At 40.3% G+C, this 16873-nt stretch overlaps 1 protein-coding gene across 1 annotated transcript in view; it reads right to left on the minus strand.

The window, feature by feature from the left end:
• The window catches only part of TTC39A (tetratricopeptide repeat domain 39A), a 43932-nt gene that overhangs the window by 8378 nt on the left and 18681 nt on the right, over window positions 1–16873 (minus strand). The window contains exons 6-14 of the mRNA XM_041483157.1: window positions 15078–15142; window positions 13601–13700; window positions 12657–12722; window positions 6606–6714; window positions 5909–5976; window positions 5733–5792; window positions 4811–4972; window positions 3109–3200; window positions 2034–2154 (exon numbers count right to left, since the gene is read on the minus strand). Of these exons, the coding sequence (XP_041339091.1) occupies window positions 2034–2154; window positions 3109–3200; window positions 4811–4972; window positions 5733–5792; window positions 5909–5976; window positions 6606–6714; window positions 12657–12722; window positions 13601–13700; window positions 15078–15142 (843 nt within the window). The remainder of the gene's footprint in view (window positions 1–2033; window positions 2155–3108; window positions 3201–4810; window positions 4973–5732; window positions 5793–5908; window positions 5977–6605; window positions 6715–12656; window positions 12723–13600; window positions 13701–15077; window positions 15143–16873) is intronic.

A 16873-nucleotide genomic window follows, 5' to 3' on the forward strand; every position in this document is an offset into this window, starting at 1 on the left:
GACAGAATTTTAACTCTGAACTGTAAACTTCTTACATTCCTCAGGTTTGTTTGATGTTCCCAAAGAAAGCAACTTCTTTATTATTCAACTGTCCTTAGAGAAAGTTTTATTAAAAACTATAGGCTGAATTCCTATTTGCTGTTGGGGTTTTTAGAGTATATCACCAAATGTGCCCATTGCTACTACCAATCACAAAGTGAAAGATGAAAATATTATATAGACTTACAACTGACCTTCATGACATTATTTAATCATAAAATCACAGAACATCCTGAGCTGGAAGGGACCCACCAGGATTGCTGAGTCCAGCCCAATAGCACCCCAAGAACCCACCCTGTGCCTGAGAGTGTAGTCTAAAAACTTCTTGAGCTCTGTCAGGCTGATGCTGTGACCATTCCCTGGGGAGCCTGTTCAGTGCCCAACCACCCTCTGGGGTGGTTGAACCTTTACCTAATATCCAACCTAAACCTCCCCTGACACAACTTTGTGTCATTCCCTCAGGCCCTGTCACTGATCACCAGAGAGAAGAGATCAGTGTGTGATATACTTATTCTATTCATATTCTATTTAAGGTCTACATGACCTTATCTGTGTGTGCTGATTTAAAGCATTTGGATTAAATTTCTATGCAGAACAACTGAATTGTGGAACTGTGGCACAAAAAAGCTGTCAGGCTAGAATAGCTGAAACAGCATGTTAACCCCAGTCACTGTTGCTTTCACCATCTGGTCTCTGTTGACTGGAAAACCTGTGCTGAGCTTACTGGACCTACTGCAGATTCATGAATGTGGTTTTCAAACAGAAGCATTCAAACCACAGTTATTCGAGCTAAATCTCTGAGCTAAGACTTGCTTGAGGACTCACTCTTTCCAGCAAGTCTCCTGATAATGAAAAGAAAAATCCTGGAGATGCTGTCCCCAGCTCCAAATCCATGAAGTGTTTTTATCTGTTCAGCTGCGGCATCTGCTGCCTCGGAAACGCAACTGCACAGCAGCCAAGGACGGGTGCCCGGCCCGAGAGCTCCTGATACAGAAACCTGCTCTGCCAAATCCCAGCAGGATAGCCCAGCCAAAGCCCAGGTGTGTACACTCCTTCCTCTCTGAAACCTGAAAGGTACATCAAAGTAACCTAATTATTTCTCTCACTTCGGTCTTACTAGTAGAACGTGGCCCCTGGTGAATACCCATGCTCTGCTGTAACAACTATTTCAGTGTCACATACTCCTGGTGGGCTGGGGAGTGGTCTCCAAGAGGCTCCTCCTGTTCTGGCATTTTCTTAAAGAATATTTACTAATTATCCACCTCCTTCTTAAAAACAAACAGCTGAAAGCACTGCAAGTGTTAACACCACTGCACTTGGCAAATCCTGAGACTCAAAACCCTTTTATGTTCTTTTTCACATGTTCTTTGCAGACAGATTTTTGTAAGTGCCATGGGTGCCTCATGCGAGTGGCCACAGGGAACAGGCCAGCATAACAGGGGAAAAATAAAAAAATAAACAAAAGCCCTAGTGGTTGCAGTGGTTTTCTGGGGTGGCCAAAGGAGTCAGTTGTTTCATCCCAGCACCCATGAGCTGCTCTGGAGAGCACCAAACTGCAAACATTCAGGGGCATATTAAATAGCTCCTTACATGCAGTGCCCAAACCTTCCATTGTTTCCTTGACACCACCCCTCCTTGTACCTTATAGTGCTCTGTTAGCAAGTGACACCACAGAGGAGACCCAGGGCAAAGTTCCTCCAAAGGGGACCAAAATAAAGCTGCTGGGAGCACGCTACTCTATAGCTGGAATAATGAGTTACACATGCAACACATTTACGTGTCACAAACAGCTGGCCGAGTTCCCTGTGGCTGGTGCATGCCCCAGTTTTACAGCATTCCTCGCATTCATCTGGCTTTGCTCTGGGAACATTCCAGTCTCCTGCAGAGGTTTTACCTTAGAAACACGGAAAGATACTATTCCAATTATCTCGGGTTTATTTCTCTAAATTACGAAAATGTTGAAGAGGGAGTGTGTGTGGATATTTCTAACTTACCAAAGGTGGGACAGGCAAAGGAATGGGGTTTGAAGAAAGATACCGTCGTGCTTTCCGAATTGCAAACTTTTCTGTGGGCAGAGACTTGCCTGCAATTTTCAGTTTCAGGCTGGGAACAATCCTGAAAGTTTAAAGGAAAATGTAAGGCATTGTTTCCCTGTGAATCTCTGAGATGAAGACATTCAAAGTTAAAAACAAACAAACAAAAGAATCAAACCAAGGAGAACTTTAAAAAGCTGTTACACACTGGGCTATTGCTACCTCGGGGAAGCTGAGCAATACATACTCACAAAAGCTGTCTTTATGCAGGGCACGTTTATCTCTAGGCTTCCTCTTTAATCAAGCAGGAGGAGAGGGACTCTTCCCCACTGAAAGATTAAATTAGATGATGCACCTGACTTATAAAGGGCTCATCTCTCTTCACAGACTAAGAAAGAGGCAAACTAGCTTTTGTCTCCCCATTCTCCCAAAGACTAAAACTATTCACTTCATAATGGATTCCAAATTCAGTGAAATGGGTTTATAATGATTACAAAAGACAGAAAACCTGAAAAGAGTAATGTAGTCACATTTTAAAAAATTAGATTTCATATAAAAATTGTAAACTCTAAAGTAACCAAATTTTCTTTGCCCCAGCAAGCCTTTTTGAGCTTAAACATTACATTAACACTGTGAGGTTATCTCACTGTGTTTATAATGCATAGATTCACTGGCACATTTAATTATTTCTTACTTCTCTGAGACTCAGAACCCAAGAATCAAGTTGTGCTGATGCTCCCACTAAGGAAGAACACATCTTGCAGCAAAATCCATTGAAGGCTTTCACATCTTACATTCCATTTTGATTAAAGGAAGGAACTGAAAAAGAATGTATTACATGGAACAGCAGCAGCCACTGTATGGCCAGGAGAAATCTGCTGTCTAAACCCAGGGTCCACTTCAGTCTAAAGGATGTTTAAGTCTGCAATTTCTTACCAATCCAAAGTTATTTGCACAATAATTTTGCCTCTGTTCCCCCAACGCTGTGACATGAAAAGATAGTAAATTGTTGTAACTGTGAGTTTGCAAATTTTACCTAAATAATTCAACTTCGCTGTCTCCAAAAGGACTGCAGTCATCTGGTCCAAACATACTGAGATAAGCAGCTTTCATGTAAATGTAAGTAGCCTGCAAATGCAATGAAGAATATCTATACAGAAAAATGAATTTACAGCATCACCTTTATTCATATAAAGCACAAAATAGCAACATAAAGGGAAGAAGTTGCTGCTTTTGCTCACAGTCTTGCAAAAATTTAAGTAAGAGATAAGTATTTTAGAAACTGAGTATAGAATATCATTTTTAAATCATGTATGTGTTTGTTTAGTATGTATCAGCCAATAGTTTTTGTCCAAATTCCAAGAACAAATCTCATGACTGAATAAAGTAAGTTTTTATTACTCTTAGGAACACAGGCTAGAAAACCTAAGATAAGGTCATGCTCAGAGAAAAGACCTAATAATATACAGTCTCTGTGTCCCATCACAACTTGGTAACATATCCCAAATAGTAGGTTCTAGAAAACAGTCACTGCCTGTTGTTCAGGAGAGCAGACTTTGGCCTCTTCAGGAATCTGTGTGGTAGAGCACCACAAGAGAAAGCCCTGGAAGGAAGAGGGGCCCATGAAATCTGGTTAATACTCAATGATCACCTCCTCCAAGCTTAGGAGCAATGCATCCCAAAAAAAGAGGAAGTGGGGGAAAAGCTCCTGGAGGTCCACATGGGTGGAACAGGATCTCCTGGACAAACTCAAGACACAAAAAGGAAACCTACAGAGGGTGAAGGGACAGGTAGCCTGGGAGGAATACAGAGAAATTGTCTGAACAGCCAGGGATCAGGTTAGGAAAACTTAAGCCCTGATGTCTGGCCAGGGATGGAAAGAGCAACAAGAAGACTCTGTAGGTATGCTGGTGATACAAGGAAGACTAGAGAAAATGTGGGCTCTCTCTGGAAGAAAACAGCAGACAAGCTTACCCAGGATCTCGACAAGACTGAGGAACTCTTTTTTTTCCTCAATCCTCAGCATCAAGTGCCCCAGCCTCCCTGCCCAAGTCACAGAAAGCAAAGGCAGAGAATGTGAGATGAACTGCACAGGGCAGGAGAAGTTTGAGTTCAAGACCTTCTAACGAACCTGAAGGAGCACAACCTCATGGACCCCAAGGGAAGTGGTGAATGACGTTGCTAAGCCCCTGCCCAGCATATCTGTAAAGTCAAGCCAGTTCAGGAAAATTCCCTCTAACTGGAATAGGGGAAACATAACCCCCACTTTTAAAAAGGCAAAAAGGGAAGAGAAAGGCAGGAAAGCTACCAGGGATCTGGATTGAAGAGCTACTCCCTTCCAGATGCACAGGGATATAGGCGCCACTGCTAATTGCATTTATTACTCTAGAGGCACCACCGTGGCTAACCTCACTCAGCAGCAGAAGAGCTTTTATCCAGGGCATAATTAAAGAAATGGCAACTTGCACCATTAATTGCAACAGCTGATGACACAACCAGTCACTACACAGCATCTTTAACAAGTTGCTCTTCATCTACCAGTTGGGCCCAGAAGATTTCTGCTTGCCCACCATCTGTTCAGATTTGGATGTTTGCAATTCACATCATTCTGCAGCAGTCACAGTAGGCCAGGTTTTACTTTACAGTCTGCACCTTCAAAGCTACAAAAAATCAACTCAATTTGCTCAAAAGTTATAGATACTCTGAGGCCTCCTGCCCTCCTGTTCTGCTGAACCTACCTTTGACCAGGTGTTTTCCTTGCTCAGCAGGTCTGCATAGAAAAAAGCCATCTTCCACTGGCGTTTGTAGGTGAAGCACCACATCAGCTCCCAGTAGCACATGTGATGAAACTGCTTCCAGTACTGCTGAGCTTCACAGCATTCCTCGTACCTATTGACTGCCTGCACACAGAGATTTCCAAACACTGCCTTAGTCAGGTGTAAATGCACAGACAGAAGAGCTGTAACACACTGGGGCTCCAGGATCTGCCTGCATGGCTCTTGCAGCTTCCAAATTATTGCCAGCCCAGTGTTTCCCAAAATCACATCTCTTTGCTTCACCCAAGAGATTCTTTGCTACACAGTCATCCTGGTGCTAGCAAGTTTATCCTGTCACAGAGCTCCCCATTCCTTGAAGTTATGTTTCCAAGCATACTCAAAATGAATGTTTGTGTCTCAGGAAATTAGGAAACTGAAGGCAGAGAACAGATGCTCAGCTGACATTTATTGCTGCACTTCCATGGATTTCAAGGGAGCTACTGCCCTGCACACCAGCTGATACTCTGTCTCAGAGTATTTTGGGCATGCATTCTTCATCTTAATTTTTTCAAGTCTTTTATGACTCTGCTCACACTGAAGGCAAAGGATTACCACTGGGTCTCATTAAAGATACAATCTGCTGCAGGATGGGAAAGACAGTGATAGAACTGTGTCATTAATCCTGGTGGACTACATTATCACCAGAAACTGAGAGGGGTAGCAAAATCAGGTGAAGGAACAAGTCAAAATAGTGTACAAAATTGCTATTTGCAATTCAATAAACTAGAAATTGCATACAGGCCAAAGCCAGAGGAAGCATTAGCCAAAAAGGAAATAACATTCCTGGAGGAATTTTTCCAAAGCTTTTGAAATTTACTTTCTCAAGAGCAAAATGATTACTTACCGCATCAATATTACCCTTTAGTGTCTCTATCCTGCCTGCAAAAAACAGGAATATGGCTCCCTGTAATAAATAATAATAAAAACACAAGTATTCTATAACAGTTTTCAATCTGGCCATACAGTTTTTGGCACGAAAACATTAAATGACCACACCAAATAAATTATGATTCATTTTACCTTTGGATAGCGTGCCAAGTAAGGCTTAAGTAGTTTTTCTGCCTCCTCAACATTTCCTTTTCCTGTCCCTAGAATGTGTAAAAATGCAAGCGATAAAAATAGTTAGAAAACAAGCCAAAAAAAAAAAAAAAAAGAGAACAGGAATGCAAGGTACTGATTTTCCATCCTCAATTGGCCAACATGTTGATTCCTCTCTCCACTAAGTAAAGCATAAATACAGGTTGGTGCTGCACTAAGGCAGAAGCAGAAAGCCCTGAAAACATTGTGCTTCCTGACTTGAAAACTCAGGCACAGACAAACACATTTTGTGGAATGATTTAGCAGGAGTTAACACAGAAGTACACATTAGAGGGAAGCTGTCACCTCCCAAAGAAAATCCAATGTCAACAAAGCAATTATCACTTACAGCCATTATTTTAACCTCCCCAACAATGCACCTGGCTAAAACAGATTTCAGTTCCCACAACTTTCTTGGCCATCCCCAGTATCTCTCTTCTCACCTGTTAAAAAACCCTCTGTCTTGAAAATTAAAACACACTCTTCAGTTATGATTGCTGTAAAATGGCCCACAAATGACCTACATTTAATCTGGATACAAACAAACCAGTCACCAACAAATAGGTGATGGAATAATCTTTTTCCCCTTTGTGTCCCACAAGAACTAATCAAATCCAAGAGTTATTATAAACAATCTTACCTAACACAAAGGTCATGAAAGTATGATAGCAAAGCAACAGCATGGTACACAGCACCGACCTAAAGCTGTATGATGATGCTCCCTCTTGAAGCTGCAGCAGACCATGTTCCTGTGCAAACACAGGGAGGGAGACAAGGTGTTGGGAAAGAGCCAGGGCTGTGTTTTGCTGGCTTAACTTCTGCAGGGTCAGCTACAGATTGCTCACTCACCAAATTCCCTAAAAGGCACTGAAAAACTCCTCAAAAGGCACTGATTGCTTGCACAGCAATTAAAGATAAAAATACACCTATTTATTTATCTAATAGTTTTTCATGGAGTTACTGCTTAGCCTGGAAAACACCTGGTGACAGAGCAGCAACTTGAGATGTATTCCATGATTAACACAAGAAAATAAGAGACAATTTATCACTGTGATCCAAGTGCTGCTAAACAGCATTCCAGAAACAAAACACAGGGTTTTGAAAACAAAACCAAAACAAAACCCACACATCACCACTGTACAGTATATTCTTGTTTGCTGTGGTTCACTGCACAGAAGAGTTAAAGGTATCAAGAAAATAAAATCTGCAATGAACAGAGGAAAAGATGTCAGGGCAAAAAGACATTTTAAAGTATGCCAAGAACAAAAGGAGCTTTGCAATGATGTTGGCTCGCTACCACCAGTGGAAAAACATAATGAAAAGAAGAGAATTTCTGTTCCCTTTGGGAAGAACTAAAGCAATCAAGGATAACACTGTGTTCATAGTCAATGACAGCATGATGGATAGCCAACTTTAGGGATTCAAGTTCCTGAGGCAAGAGCATTTATCAGCCCATTCTAGGACTAGTTCCATGATATCAACAGCAAGAATATAAATATGCAAATGTATCAAACAAGAGAGCTGCCTACTTGTAAATATGCACAATAAGACATCTACTGTGTGCTGGGACAGAATCTGTTTCAAAGTTACTCCATCGCTGCCCTGGAAGGTCACTGGAACACGATGTGTGTGACTGCAAGGACACCTTTCCAAAGCAGCCACACTATAAATAGGAACCCCGAGGGATGTCTGTCAGAGGCACCAGGAAAGGCATCAGGCAGAGCACGATTCCAGCACAGATTTACATCTTTTGTGTGTCCTTGTTGACTGAGGGGTGTTACACCACCACGCCTTTACTGCTTACTGTGTAAACACTGAAGCCTGTAATCAAATTCTCATTTTCCTCAGACATCTATTTTTGCACTTAACTAGTGCAGTTAATTGTTTTCACATAAATATAGGGGAGGTTGTGATTTTGCTTCTCTTTGTTTTTATTTTGAAAACTCAGTGTATTACATTAATTACTGCTACAAGGAAAAATATGACTCATATTTGCAGATCAATTATTATAACATCTAATTGGGACAAAGTAATGAAAACACTGACTTGCACGTCACTACAGAAGAAATTAAAAGATAGTAAAATCATTACAGAAAATCAGTGACAATGGAAATCAAGTACTTAGCAAAATAAAATCAGCTTCATTTTCTGCTGAGAGGAAAAGTTTGATTGATGCAAGTAAGTAACAAAATATGATATATTCAGCTTCTTCAAACTGCCCAGATGAATACAAATATTTGTATTTTTTTAAAAGTAGCACTTCAGGGTAGAAGTAAAATAAAACATTCTGTGGAATGAATTTTGGCAAAAAAAAATTTCCAAAGTATATTTCCAAAGTACATTTTTTTGCAATGAAAAATCTTCAGACTTGATATTTCACTAAGCCTTTACTGGCACTAGGCTTTACAGCATTTGGTATCTTCCATATTATATAGAAATAAATATAAAATGAATGTGAACAGCACTAAGAATGATTCAAACAGACTTTGTTTGTCATATAAAATAATGCAACCTTTGTCAAGTTGATCTCAATTATGTTTTAGTCTGAAAAGCACATTTAAGTGCAGCCAAACACAAAGTTATAATCTGTATGGACAAGGAATGAACCCACACCCATTTTACACAGGGCTGCATCCTGGATTAAGAATATTGCCCATTCATCAGAAGAGGGCTGCAAATCTGACGCCCTTAATTCTAAATTCTTGAACTGAGTAGTTGCACAGGCATGAGGAGCTCACTGAGCAAGTTAGTTCACTCTGTGGAATGTCCATAAGCCTATCTAGTGCAGCAGAGGTATTAAAGGGTGTTTACTTTTCACTCTGCCACCTGAATATCCCAAACTTTCTGTATTAAAGTAATAACAATCAGTAGAAGGCACAGCCCAAATAAAAGAAATCTAGAAGTAGTTATTAGTATTTTAATACTTGCTTGTAGAATACACTGCAGCAAAGCTGCTTCTCCTCAAAAACCTCTTGCAAACTGCATCTCTTACAATGGGATACCCAGAAAATAGGAATATGAAGAGTGTCACTGGGAGCCATGTTTTACATCCCACACTCCCTAGCTGGCCTCCCAAGGCTCCCTCTGAGCCTGGCTGGGGCAGGGGTGCTCCTCCAAGGAAGAGTGGATCAGGCACATGATTCACCTTTTCAAGCACCACCCTTTCTCCACAGGGAGCCTACAGGGATTAGCCAACGATCCCCATCAGCCAAGGGAGTGCCAGGAGCTGGGCAATGTAAGGCTCTCCGGGATCAGACTGAGGATCTGGGAACCAAATCACAAGCAGCTACTTGAGCCTGAGGAGTAACTCTGCAAACACACTGCACTCACTTAGGGACTGGCACCATTACTGGTGAGTACATTATATTTAATTGCCAGGACACACCTTCTAACCATAAATGACCCATAACTACCTCCCACACCTATGACACAACTGATAGAAGCAATCCCAGAACACCAGGAATGAGCCTCCAAAGAAAGTCCATTACAGGCCATTTGATGACAGTATAAAACAGATGTCGAGGCAGTAAATGTTTGTAATTTTTCCAGAAAGACATTTTTGTAATTTCCCTAATTTGCACTAACACATTTCAGTTTTATTTTCACACAAAACAAACTACTCTGAAAGATATAAGGTAGAGCACAGAGCAGACATGATCCAGTGTGGTAACTCTGAGCATTCTGTGCAAGCTCCTCATGATATCCCACAATCTAATTCCCAAGACTCACTACATCACATTATATCAGTATCTCATTGATTCAATTCTTGTCCCAAGATATCCAATGTTTCATTCAGGACTCCCCATGTGAGCACTGGGGATTCCCACAGCAGTTGCAGAATGAACAAGGACAATGCTCAAAATCATTACCAGACAACATGAGACTGGTTCATATTTATTTCAGCTGTTACTGACTAAAACCCATCGACTTTCCTGAAGCAAAAGTTCTTGGATGTTATTTTTAAATAATTCTTTTAATTAGGGATCTTTACAATGAAAGCAAAGCAGGGTCATTGTTCTCGTCCCATGGCCTGATCACATTGCTGGAGGTTTAGCAAGGAGGATGGATACTACTAACAGCTTTACAAAGAACTGACTAATTAAGCTGATAGACAGGGCATTTGAATGTATCCCATTAAATAATATTAGATTTAAGCTTCATTTAAAATTTGAAGAGACCAAAATGCAATTCAAAAGAGATGCTTAGTGAAAAACTGGAATTCAATTTATCAGAAATTGACACATCAAGAATATTCTTTACCTTTGGGAAAAATGTCCTCCCACATTAAAAAAAAAAAAAAAAAGTATAATTTGAAAGAAATTGGTTCTATCTGATAGTTTCCCTGCCTTCTCATGAAATCATGCTGTCATCTGACCCCCTGACAAATTGCACTTAACATATGGTAGGCTCATGTCGAACTGTTCTACAGTTTAGCAGCACAGCTTTTGTAATCACTTATAAAATAAGCACAGGAGTAAATATTAGCCTGAGACCTGGCAGAGGAGGCAGTGGGGAGGGTTCAGGCTTCCAGGAAGACAGTGCAAGGAGGCTCCTGCTCTCACGTCACAGGTTAGTCACGGTTAAACACCCGGGACAAACGCTCCACCTGCTGCCCAGTGAAGCTGCTCTGCTCCCCAGCACAGGGTGCCTCACACACCACTGCCCACCAGGCTTTTCTCTCAAAACTGCACTCAACTTCACAGCCCAAATGTGGGGCCCGTGCTACTAAACACAAATAAGCCCATGATTTCAGTAATGATGCAAGGGAAAGGAGCTTAAACAGTACGAAGGGCACAGCTGGCACATCTCGGACTGGAAAGGAACAAACATGGCCTCAGGCTACTTTTTATATTTTCTTGATCTTATCCCACCTACTATTTTGAGACTCCAGACTGCTGTTAAGTTGATAATGATGTCCACAGTGACTGTAAATGGCTTAGGAAGTGCTGGAGCTTTGGGCATGTCCTCATTTGCTGTTCCCCATGACATGACTCAGAGTAGAGTCCCCAGGGGTAAATGTGCTGGCTTTGAGGCAGGTTGGTATCGTGGAGGATCACACAATACAAATTTATATTCAGTTTTAATAAACACATGACCAACACCAAAATCAAGCTGTCCTGCAGTGCATTACAGCTCTCACAGGTAATCTGCAAACAGCTCAAGGCACTAACCATGACTGTGCTGCACAATCTGATACTCAGAGTAAGCATTTAAAGAAAAAGACTGCAGTATCAAACACAGATGTATGAAAATCTCCTGGACAAGTGCAGCACAGACGAACAAACTTTCCTCTCTTCCTCTGTCACTGTCTCCTTCACCCTCTAGACTCCTGCCTACTGTCTTGTTGGAAACTTTGGAAAACCACCACTGGAATGGACTGCACATATAATTGCAATTTTGCTTTTGGCTTTAGGTACCTGACTCACAAATGTTATATGCAGAAAGACTTTTTTATGGTGTTAAAATAAATTTTTCAACAAATAAATTCATTGTTGATCAATGAACTTTGACTAACATGTTTAAAATGCTCCTTCATATGGTGTGCAAACAACAGGGGTTTTGCTCAAATTTATGGTAATCTTAGTCATGCTTCAGTGAGTTATTAAGGAACTGTAATAGGAGCTGACTCATCAACACAAATATCAGCCCACTCACAGCCGTGCAAGAAATCCCAGGGCCAAATGAAAACTCAACTGGAGGGACAGTTTCCAACTGCAGGAGTAAGATGAGCATTCACCAAAGTATTCTCAGAACTCTGCTGGTAGGTGAATTGCCTTTACATTTCTAAGAGAATGTTTTGCTTTAAATGCTCTGTTGTTGAAACTGACATGTAGAACTATTTGATTTTTGCCTTTACTGCTGTGAAATAGCTCCTGATCAGCTCCTGGAAATTTCTAAATTGTAATCCACACTCTGCTCCTTGCTTTTAAATAAGACATTTTATTTTCAGATATAAGATCTTTCCTGTAAACCAATGAAATGGTGATGACAGTCATTCACCTGCAATGTAAGGTTTCAGCTCTGATTTAAAAAAAAGACACTTTTCTCCTTAAAACTTGTTTTGTAAATAGAAAGCATTACAAAAGAGTGAGTTTTCTGGTGCTCCATTACTGAACTTCCTTCCTTAAACATCTTGCTCAAACAACTTAAGTCAGACTGGTTACACTACAGGCAAAAAAGCACCTACTCCCTTAGGCAGGAGAATTTAGGTGCCACACTCAAATTTCCAGATGCTATAAAGCAGAAATGAAACAGATTTTTGTTTTCCTCTGTCATGCAAGAACCCGTAGTCAGGAACATTCAGACCCCACAATGACAGTAACTACCAAGGAAGCTATATAAATATATTAAAGGCTAGGAATACACTTGTGGCTACAGATTTCCGAGCCCAAGCCTACATTAAAAGACCAGTAACTAAAAACCTAAATATGTTGACATCCCTGTATTAGCCATTGCCTCTACCATGTTTCACAATGGTTTCAACACTGAACAATGGTATTACAACCTTTGAAGTGCAATAATTCAGGAAAAAACAAAGTAAAACTGAGCTGCATGAAAGCAACAGTGCCACAGAGCACATGTGTGATACCACAGGGTTACACTCATGTGAGGGAGAAGAGAGAAACTCCTGCCTCTGTTTTTTAATTTAAGAGTGAGGGGAACGTACCAATAATATTTAGTTCACATTTACCTTATTCCCAGAAAATCCAACAAACTCCAGTAATCTCAGAATCCGTGCAGGAAACATGGACAATGTCTACAGAGAAAAATGTAAGAATTATGCAGTAACAGACTTCCTGCCTTTCAGCTACCAATGGCCTCCTACAATTTTTTCAAGCACAAGAAATAATTAATAAAATTACTAAAATCACCTCTACATGACATTTTTCAGGGTAAATGTATACACCTGCTGTATTTTACATACAATTTAAACAGAAATATGTTTAATATAGGCACCTTGTGTCTCCAGGATGCCCTACACAGAAATGTGTTTACACAGCACATGCTTAGTAACTCCAGCACTTGTTGGATGTTTCAGAAATGCTGGGTTCCCACCACACAGTCCATATTTGTTCTTTATGCAGTAAATCTAATATTTGGGCATGTTCCAGACTCCTGTAAAGCAATGCAAGCAAAAGGAAGCTCCAGGCACTTTCTGCAGCCCATCACCCCTTACCATGTCTGGGTCAGTCCCCTCCCAGGAACCATCCTGCCCCATTTGCTCACCTCTTTTTGGCCAGAACACAAGCAGCCAACAGTGGCTGGAGCAGCACCTCAAACTTCATTCGTGCACCCCACCCCTTCCAAGTGCCCTGCTAACAGCCTAGATCCTGGTAGTTTTCCAAGTGTCAGGTAAAGAATAAAGTGGAATTTGACATGCAGAGGCAACTGGTGCTCCTGGGCAAGGCTTCTCTGGGTGCTCACACCAAGTTGTGGGCAGCAATCTCTTCATTTCTGAAGTGTTATTATCTGATGTGCTCAGACCAGACACTGGGATCCTGCACTGTCAGAGCACACACCTAATTTTAACCACATGATCAGTATGATGCCAGTGGAACTTCTCAAGAATCCAAGTTAGGGTGACTTTCAGGAGGTAGCAGGGCAGCAGCTCAGGATGAGAGTGTTGGTACATACCAGGTTAAATGCTCCTACTCCAAGTTTTACACCTCCCTCAAAATGAAGATGGTTCTCTCCTTTGACATAATGTGGGGACTGTATGAGACTGTCCAACTCCCTAGAAATGCACCAGATTCTGTTACAGTGACAGTAAATAACATGATTCATTTAATTCAGTAAGAGAATAACCCCGTTATCCTGAACTACAGAGTAGTTTAAAAAAGGCCAATTTGTCATCTCACTCAAGTGAACAACATCTACATTTTGTTGGATTTATCAACAAATCCTTTCTACCACATTACTTATCAATTAAAAACCATGGAATCCCAGAGAGGAGTTCCTGTCAATCAGACACAGTCAATATTCAACCACATATAAGACTGAAAATGTCTCAAGAATGGCTTTTGGGAGCATCACCAGAACTTTGCCACTGCAATAAAAGAGATAATAGAGCAGAGCATGAGACTTAAATTTAAATTAGCAAATTTAACTTAAGTGTCACTAATCCCTGGATTGACTGCATGTTCAAAAGAAGATTTTGTTTTATGTAGGAAAAGACAACTGTAATAAATATTCTAAAATGGGCAGATGCATCAAAAATTACCTTCACTCATTTTTCTAACTTTTATAGGTCTCAGCTTTGTAGTGTCCCTTTATTTCCCATGTAATCCAGCTCAGCTTGAAACCAATTTGTCTTCAAGCTTTCTACAGCTATCTGGTTTTTACACTACTGTTTTAGTTTATTTTGTTAATTATTAGGAGAGATAAAACATTGTTTTAATGGAAGCATGTATTTGTGTTCAGGCTGTCACATTTTTTTGATTGGTAGTTGCCAACAGACTCAGCACTATTCCCTGTAAGTGCATTCTTCTGGACCTGCATTTAGAGCCAGCTTCAACCCACACAAATATGGACACTGTCATCCCTCTCCCTTCCAGCAGACTTCTGGAGAACCTGGACTTGATGCTGTTTTGTGTCTGTTGGACACAAGACATTTTGTGCCCACTCTGAATCAAAATTTATATTTCTAAAATAAATAAAATATGATGCAGATTTAGCCTTCACTTTTTACTGTGCTTTGGCTACTGTTATTAAATGCTCCAAAAAGCTGCAGCTGGTACTATAAAGAAATGCCATTTCATTATGCCTAAAGCCTACAAGACCTGCAAATTCTGCTATGGAGAACAATGGACAGTACATCATTTAGAACAGTTATTTTTTGGACATAATTTCAAGGATATAGTACTTGAAATAGAAAAACCTTGGGAGTTAACAGAGCTAGGGTCCACTGCCTCCACAATCCAAATCAACCATAATGTTAATGACCTTTGTTATACAAAGGAAGAATCTGTTTGGGCTGAGAAAATCTGTAGACGTGAGGCCCATAATAAAGACTCAATAAATACAACAGTAATGAATTTGTGAATTGGCTAATTTCACCAGCAGCACTTTATTCTGATAGAGTGCACCTAATGACATCATCCCTCTGACTCACCTGTAGGTTTGGTAACTGTTTCGGACTTTGATGCCTCCTTTTATGAAGCTGACCATATTCTCATCCTGTTGGAATGGAAACACATTAGCAGTATGAATTTGTAAGCAGTATAAAGGGCTTTTGTCTTCTGAAGATGAATACACACCTGCAACATAACCAGCATGACACAGACAATATAAGCCTGTAAGATATAATATATGGATTTAGGATTTCCTTTCTATATTAAAATACTTTTTACTCTGCTTAGACACAGGCATTTTATTTTAATGCTTTCTGTGATCAGTTTAGCCCTTGTCACCTTTGAACCATCTGAATTTGCATTAATGAACACAGGGACTCAGCTAATAGATGTCACCAAAGGTACATGCATTTGTGCCTCTCTCAAAAAATAGCTTTCTCTCATTTGTACTTGAGTGTAGTTAGGATGTATCTGGTGCTGAGCCAGGAAATGTTCACAAGTAAGCTGCCTGTCCTCAAGAGTTTGCAGAATACTGTTGCATATCCTAAGAGTGAAGCAGGGTCATTAAAATTATGCAGGATATGCTCTTTCTGGTTTGAATATTCATATATATACATGAGATCCATACTAGTAAGATAACGTTACATGATAAGCCATAACAAACTTATAAATTACAGCAAAGTATCTGGGGGACCATTAGTTAGAGGGTCTTTAGTTTCATAACTTTTTGGAGGCACTTTCTTGCCTCACTTATATAATCAGTCATTCTGGTTTGTTTTGATGTCTGCTGTTACTTTAACTCAGAGAGTCTCCATGTGTTTTAATAGAAGATACCATCACAGAAAAATCATAAAAGGGCATTGTGGAGAAAATAGCATGGTTTAGATAAATGAGATGTACTAACTAAGTACTGCACATTGTGGGGGGGAAAATACAACTGAACCTTTACAGCCATGTGTAAAGATTCAGTTATATTTTCCTTTGAATGGAAAGTGGAACAAGGAAGGAATATGGCTTTAAAATGCTTACACGCAGAATGATACCAACAACAGGGATAGCCAATGTGAGAATTTTTCAGCCCTTGAAAAATGCTGGGACTAAATTTTATGTGTTTTCAACACATACAATTTTGGACATTTTTACTAAGCATCAAAACTAACCCACTTCAGTAGCTGTTGGAACCAAGTGCTTCTGTTTAATTTTTCAAACTGGTTCATGTGTTCATGAAAAATTAAACGCAGAAGAGAACAGGAAGGAAAGAGACCTTTGCAAAAGAGGACAACAAATTGTTTTTGTACTCTTAAATCTCATGTTTCTATAAACACTTTCATAAAAAGATATCTGTGAAAAATACTGCTTAAAACCAAGAGACACTGCTTTTAAATGCTCCTTTTCTATAGACACCGCAGAGAAGTTCTCAAAAGTCTTCCTTCCATAGTTTCAGATCTCACCCAAACTGACTACTCATCCCAGAGGAAAATGGAAACAGATAGCTACACCTTGGTCATTACAAAGTCCATCATCTGCACTCTAGAAACTACTAGAAGCTCCCCTGATTATGGGTGTTGCTATGAAGCAATAGTTTCTAGCAGAGGGACTTAGCAGATGGCTGAAAAAGGTTACATGGTTCATAAACTGTAAGCAACGTAAATCAGAGCCCACCTGGCAACTCCCAAACACTATAAAACCACCACCTGCATTCCATTTCCTATCAGCACCCTTGAGCCAAGAAGCAGCAGCCTGTTTCTGACTGTGGCTTTTATTATCCCCTTGGAAGATGAAGAGGCCCACATTCATACAGCAAGTACAGCCAAATCAAGAAGCAAAATCAGTTATT

Source organism: Pyrgilauda ruficollis, unplaced genomic scaffold (assembly GCF_017590135.1).
Source record: "Pyrgilauda ruficollis isolate IOZ18807 unplaced genomic scaffold, ASM1759013v1 scaffold6, whole genome shotgun sequence".
Taxonomy (NCBI): Eukaryota; Metazoa; Chordata; class Aves; order Passeriformes; family Passeridae; genus Pyrgilauda; species Pyrgilauda ruficollis.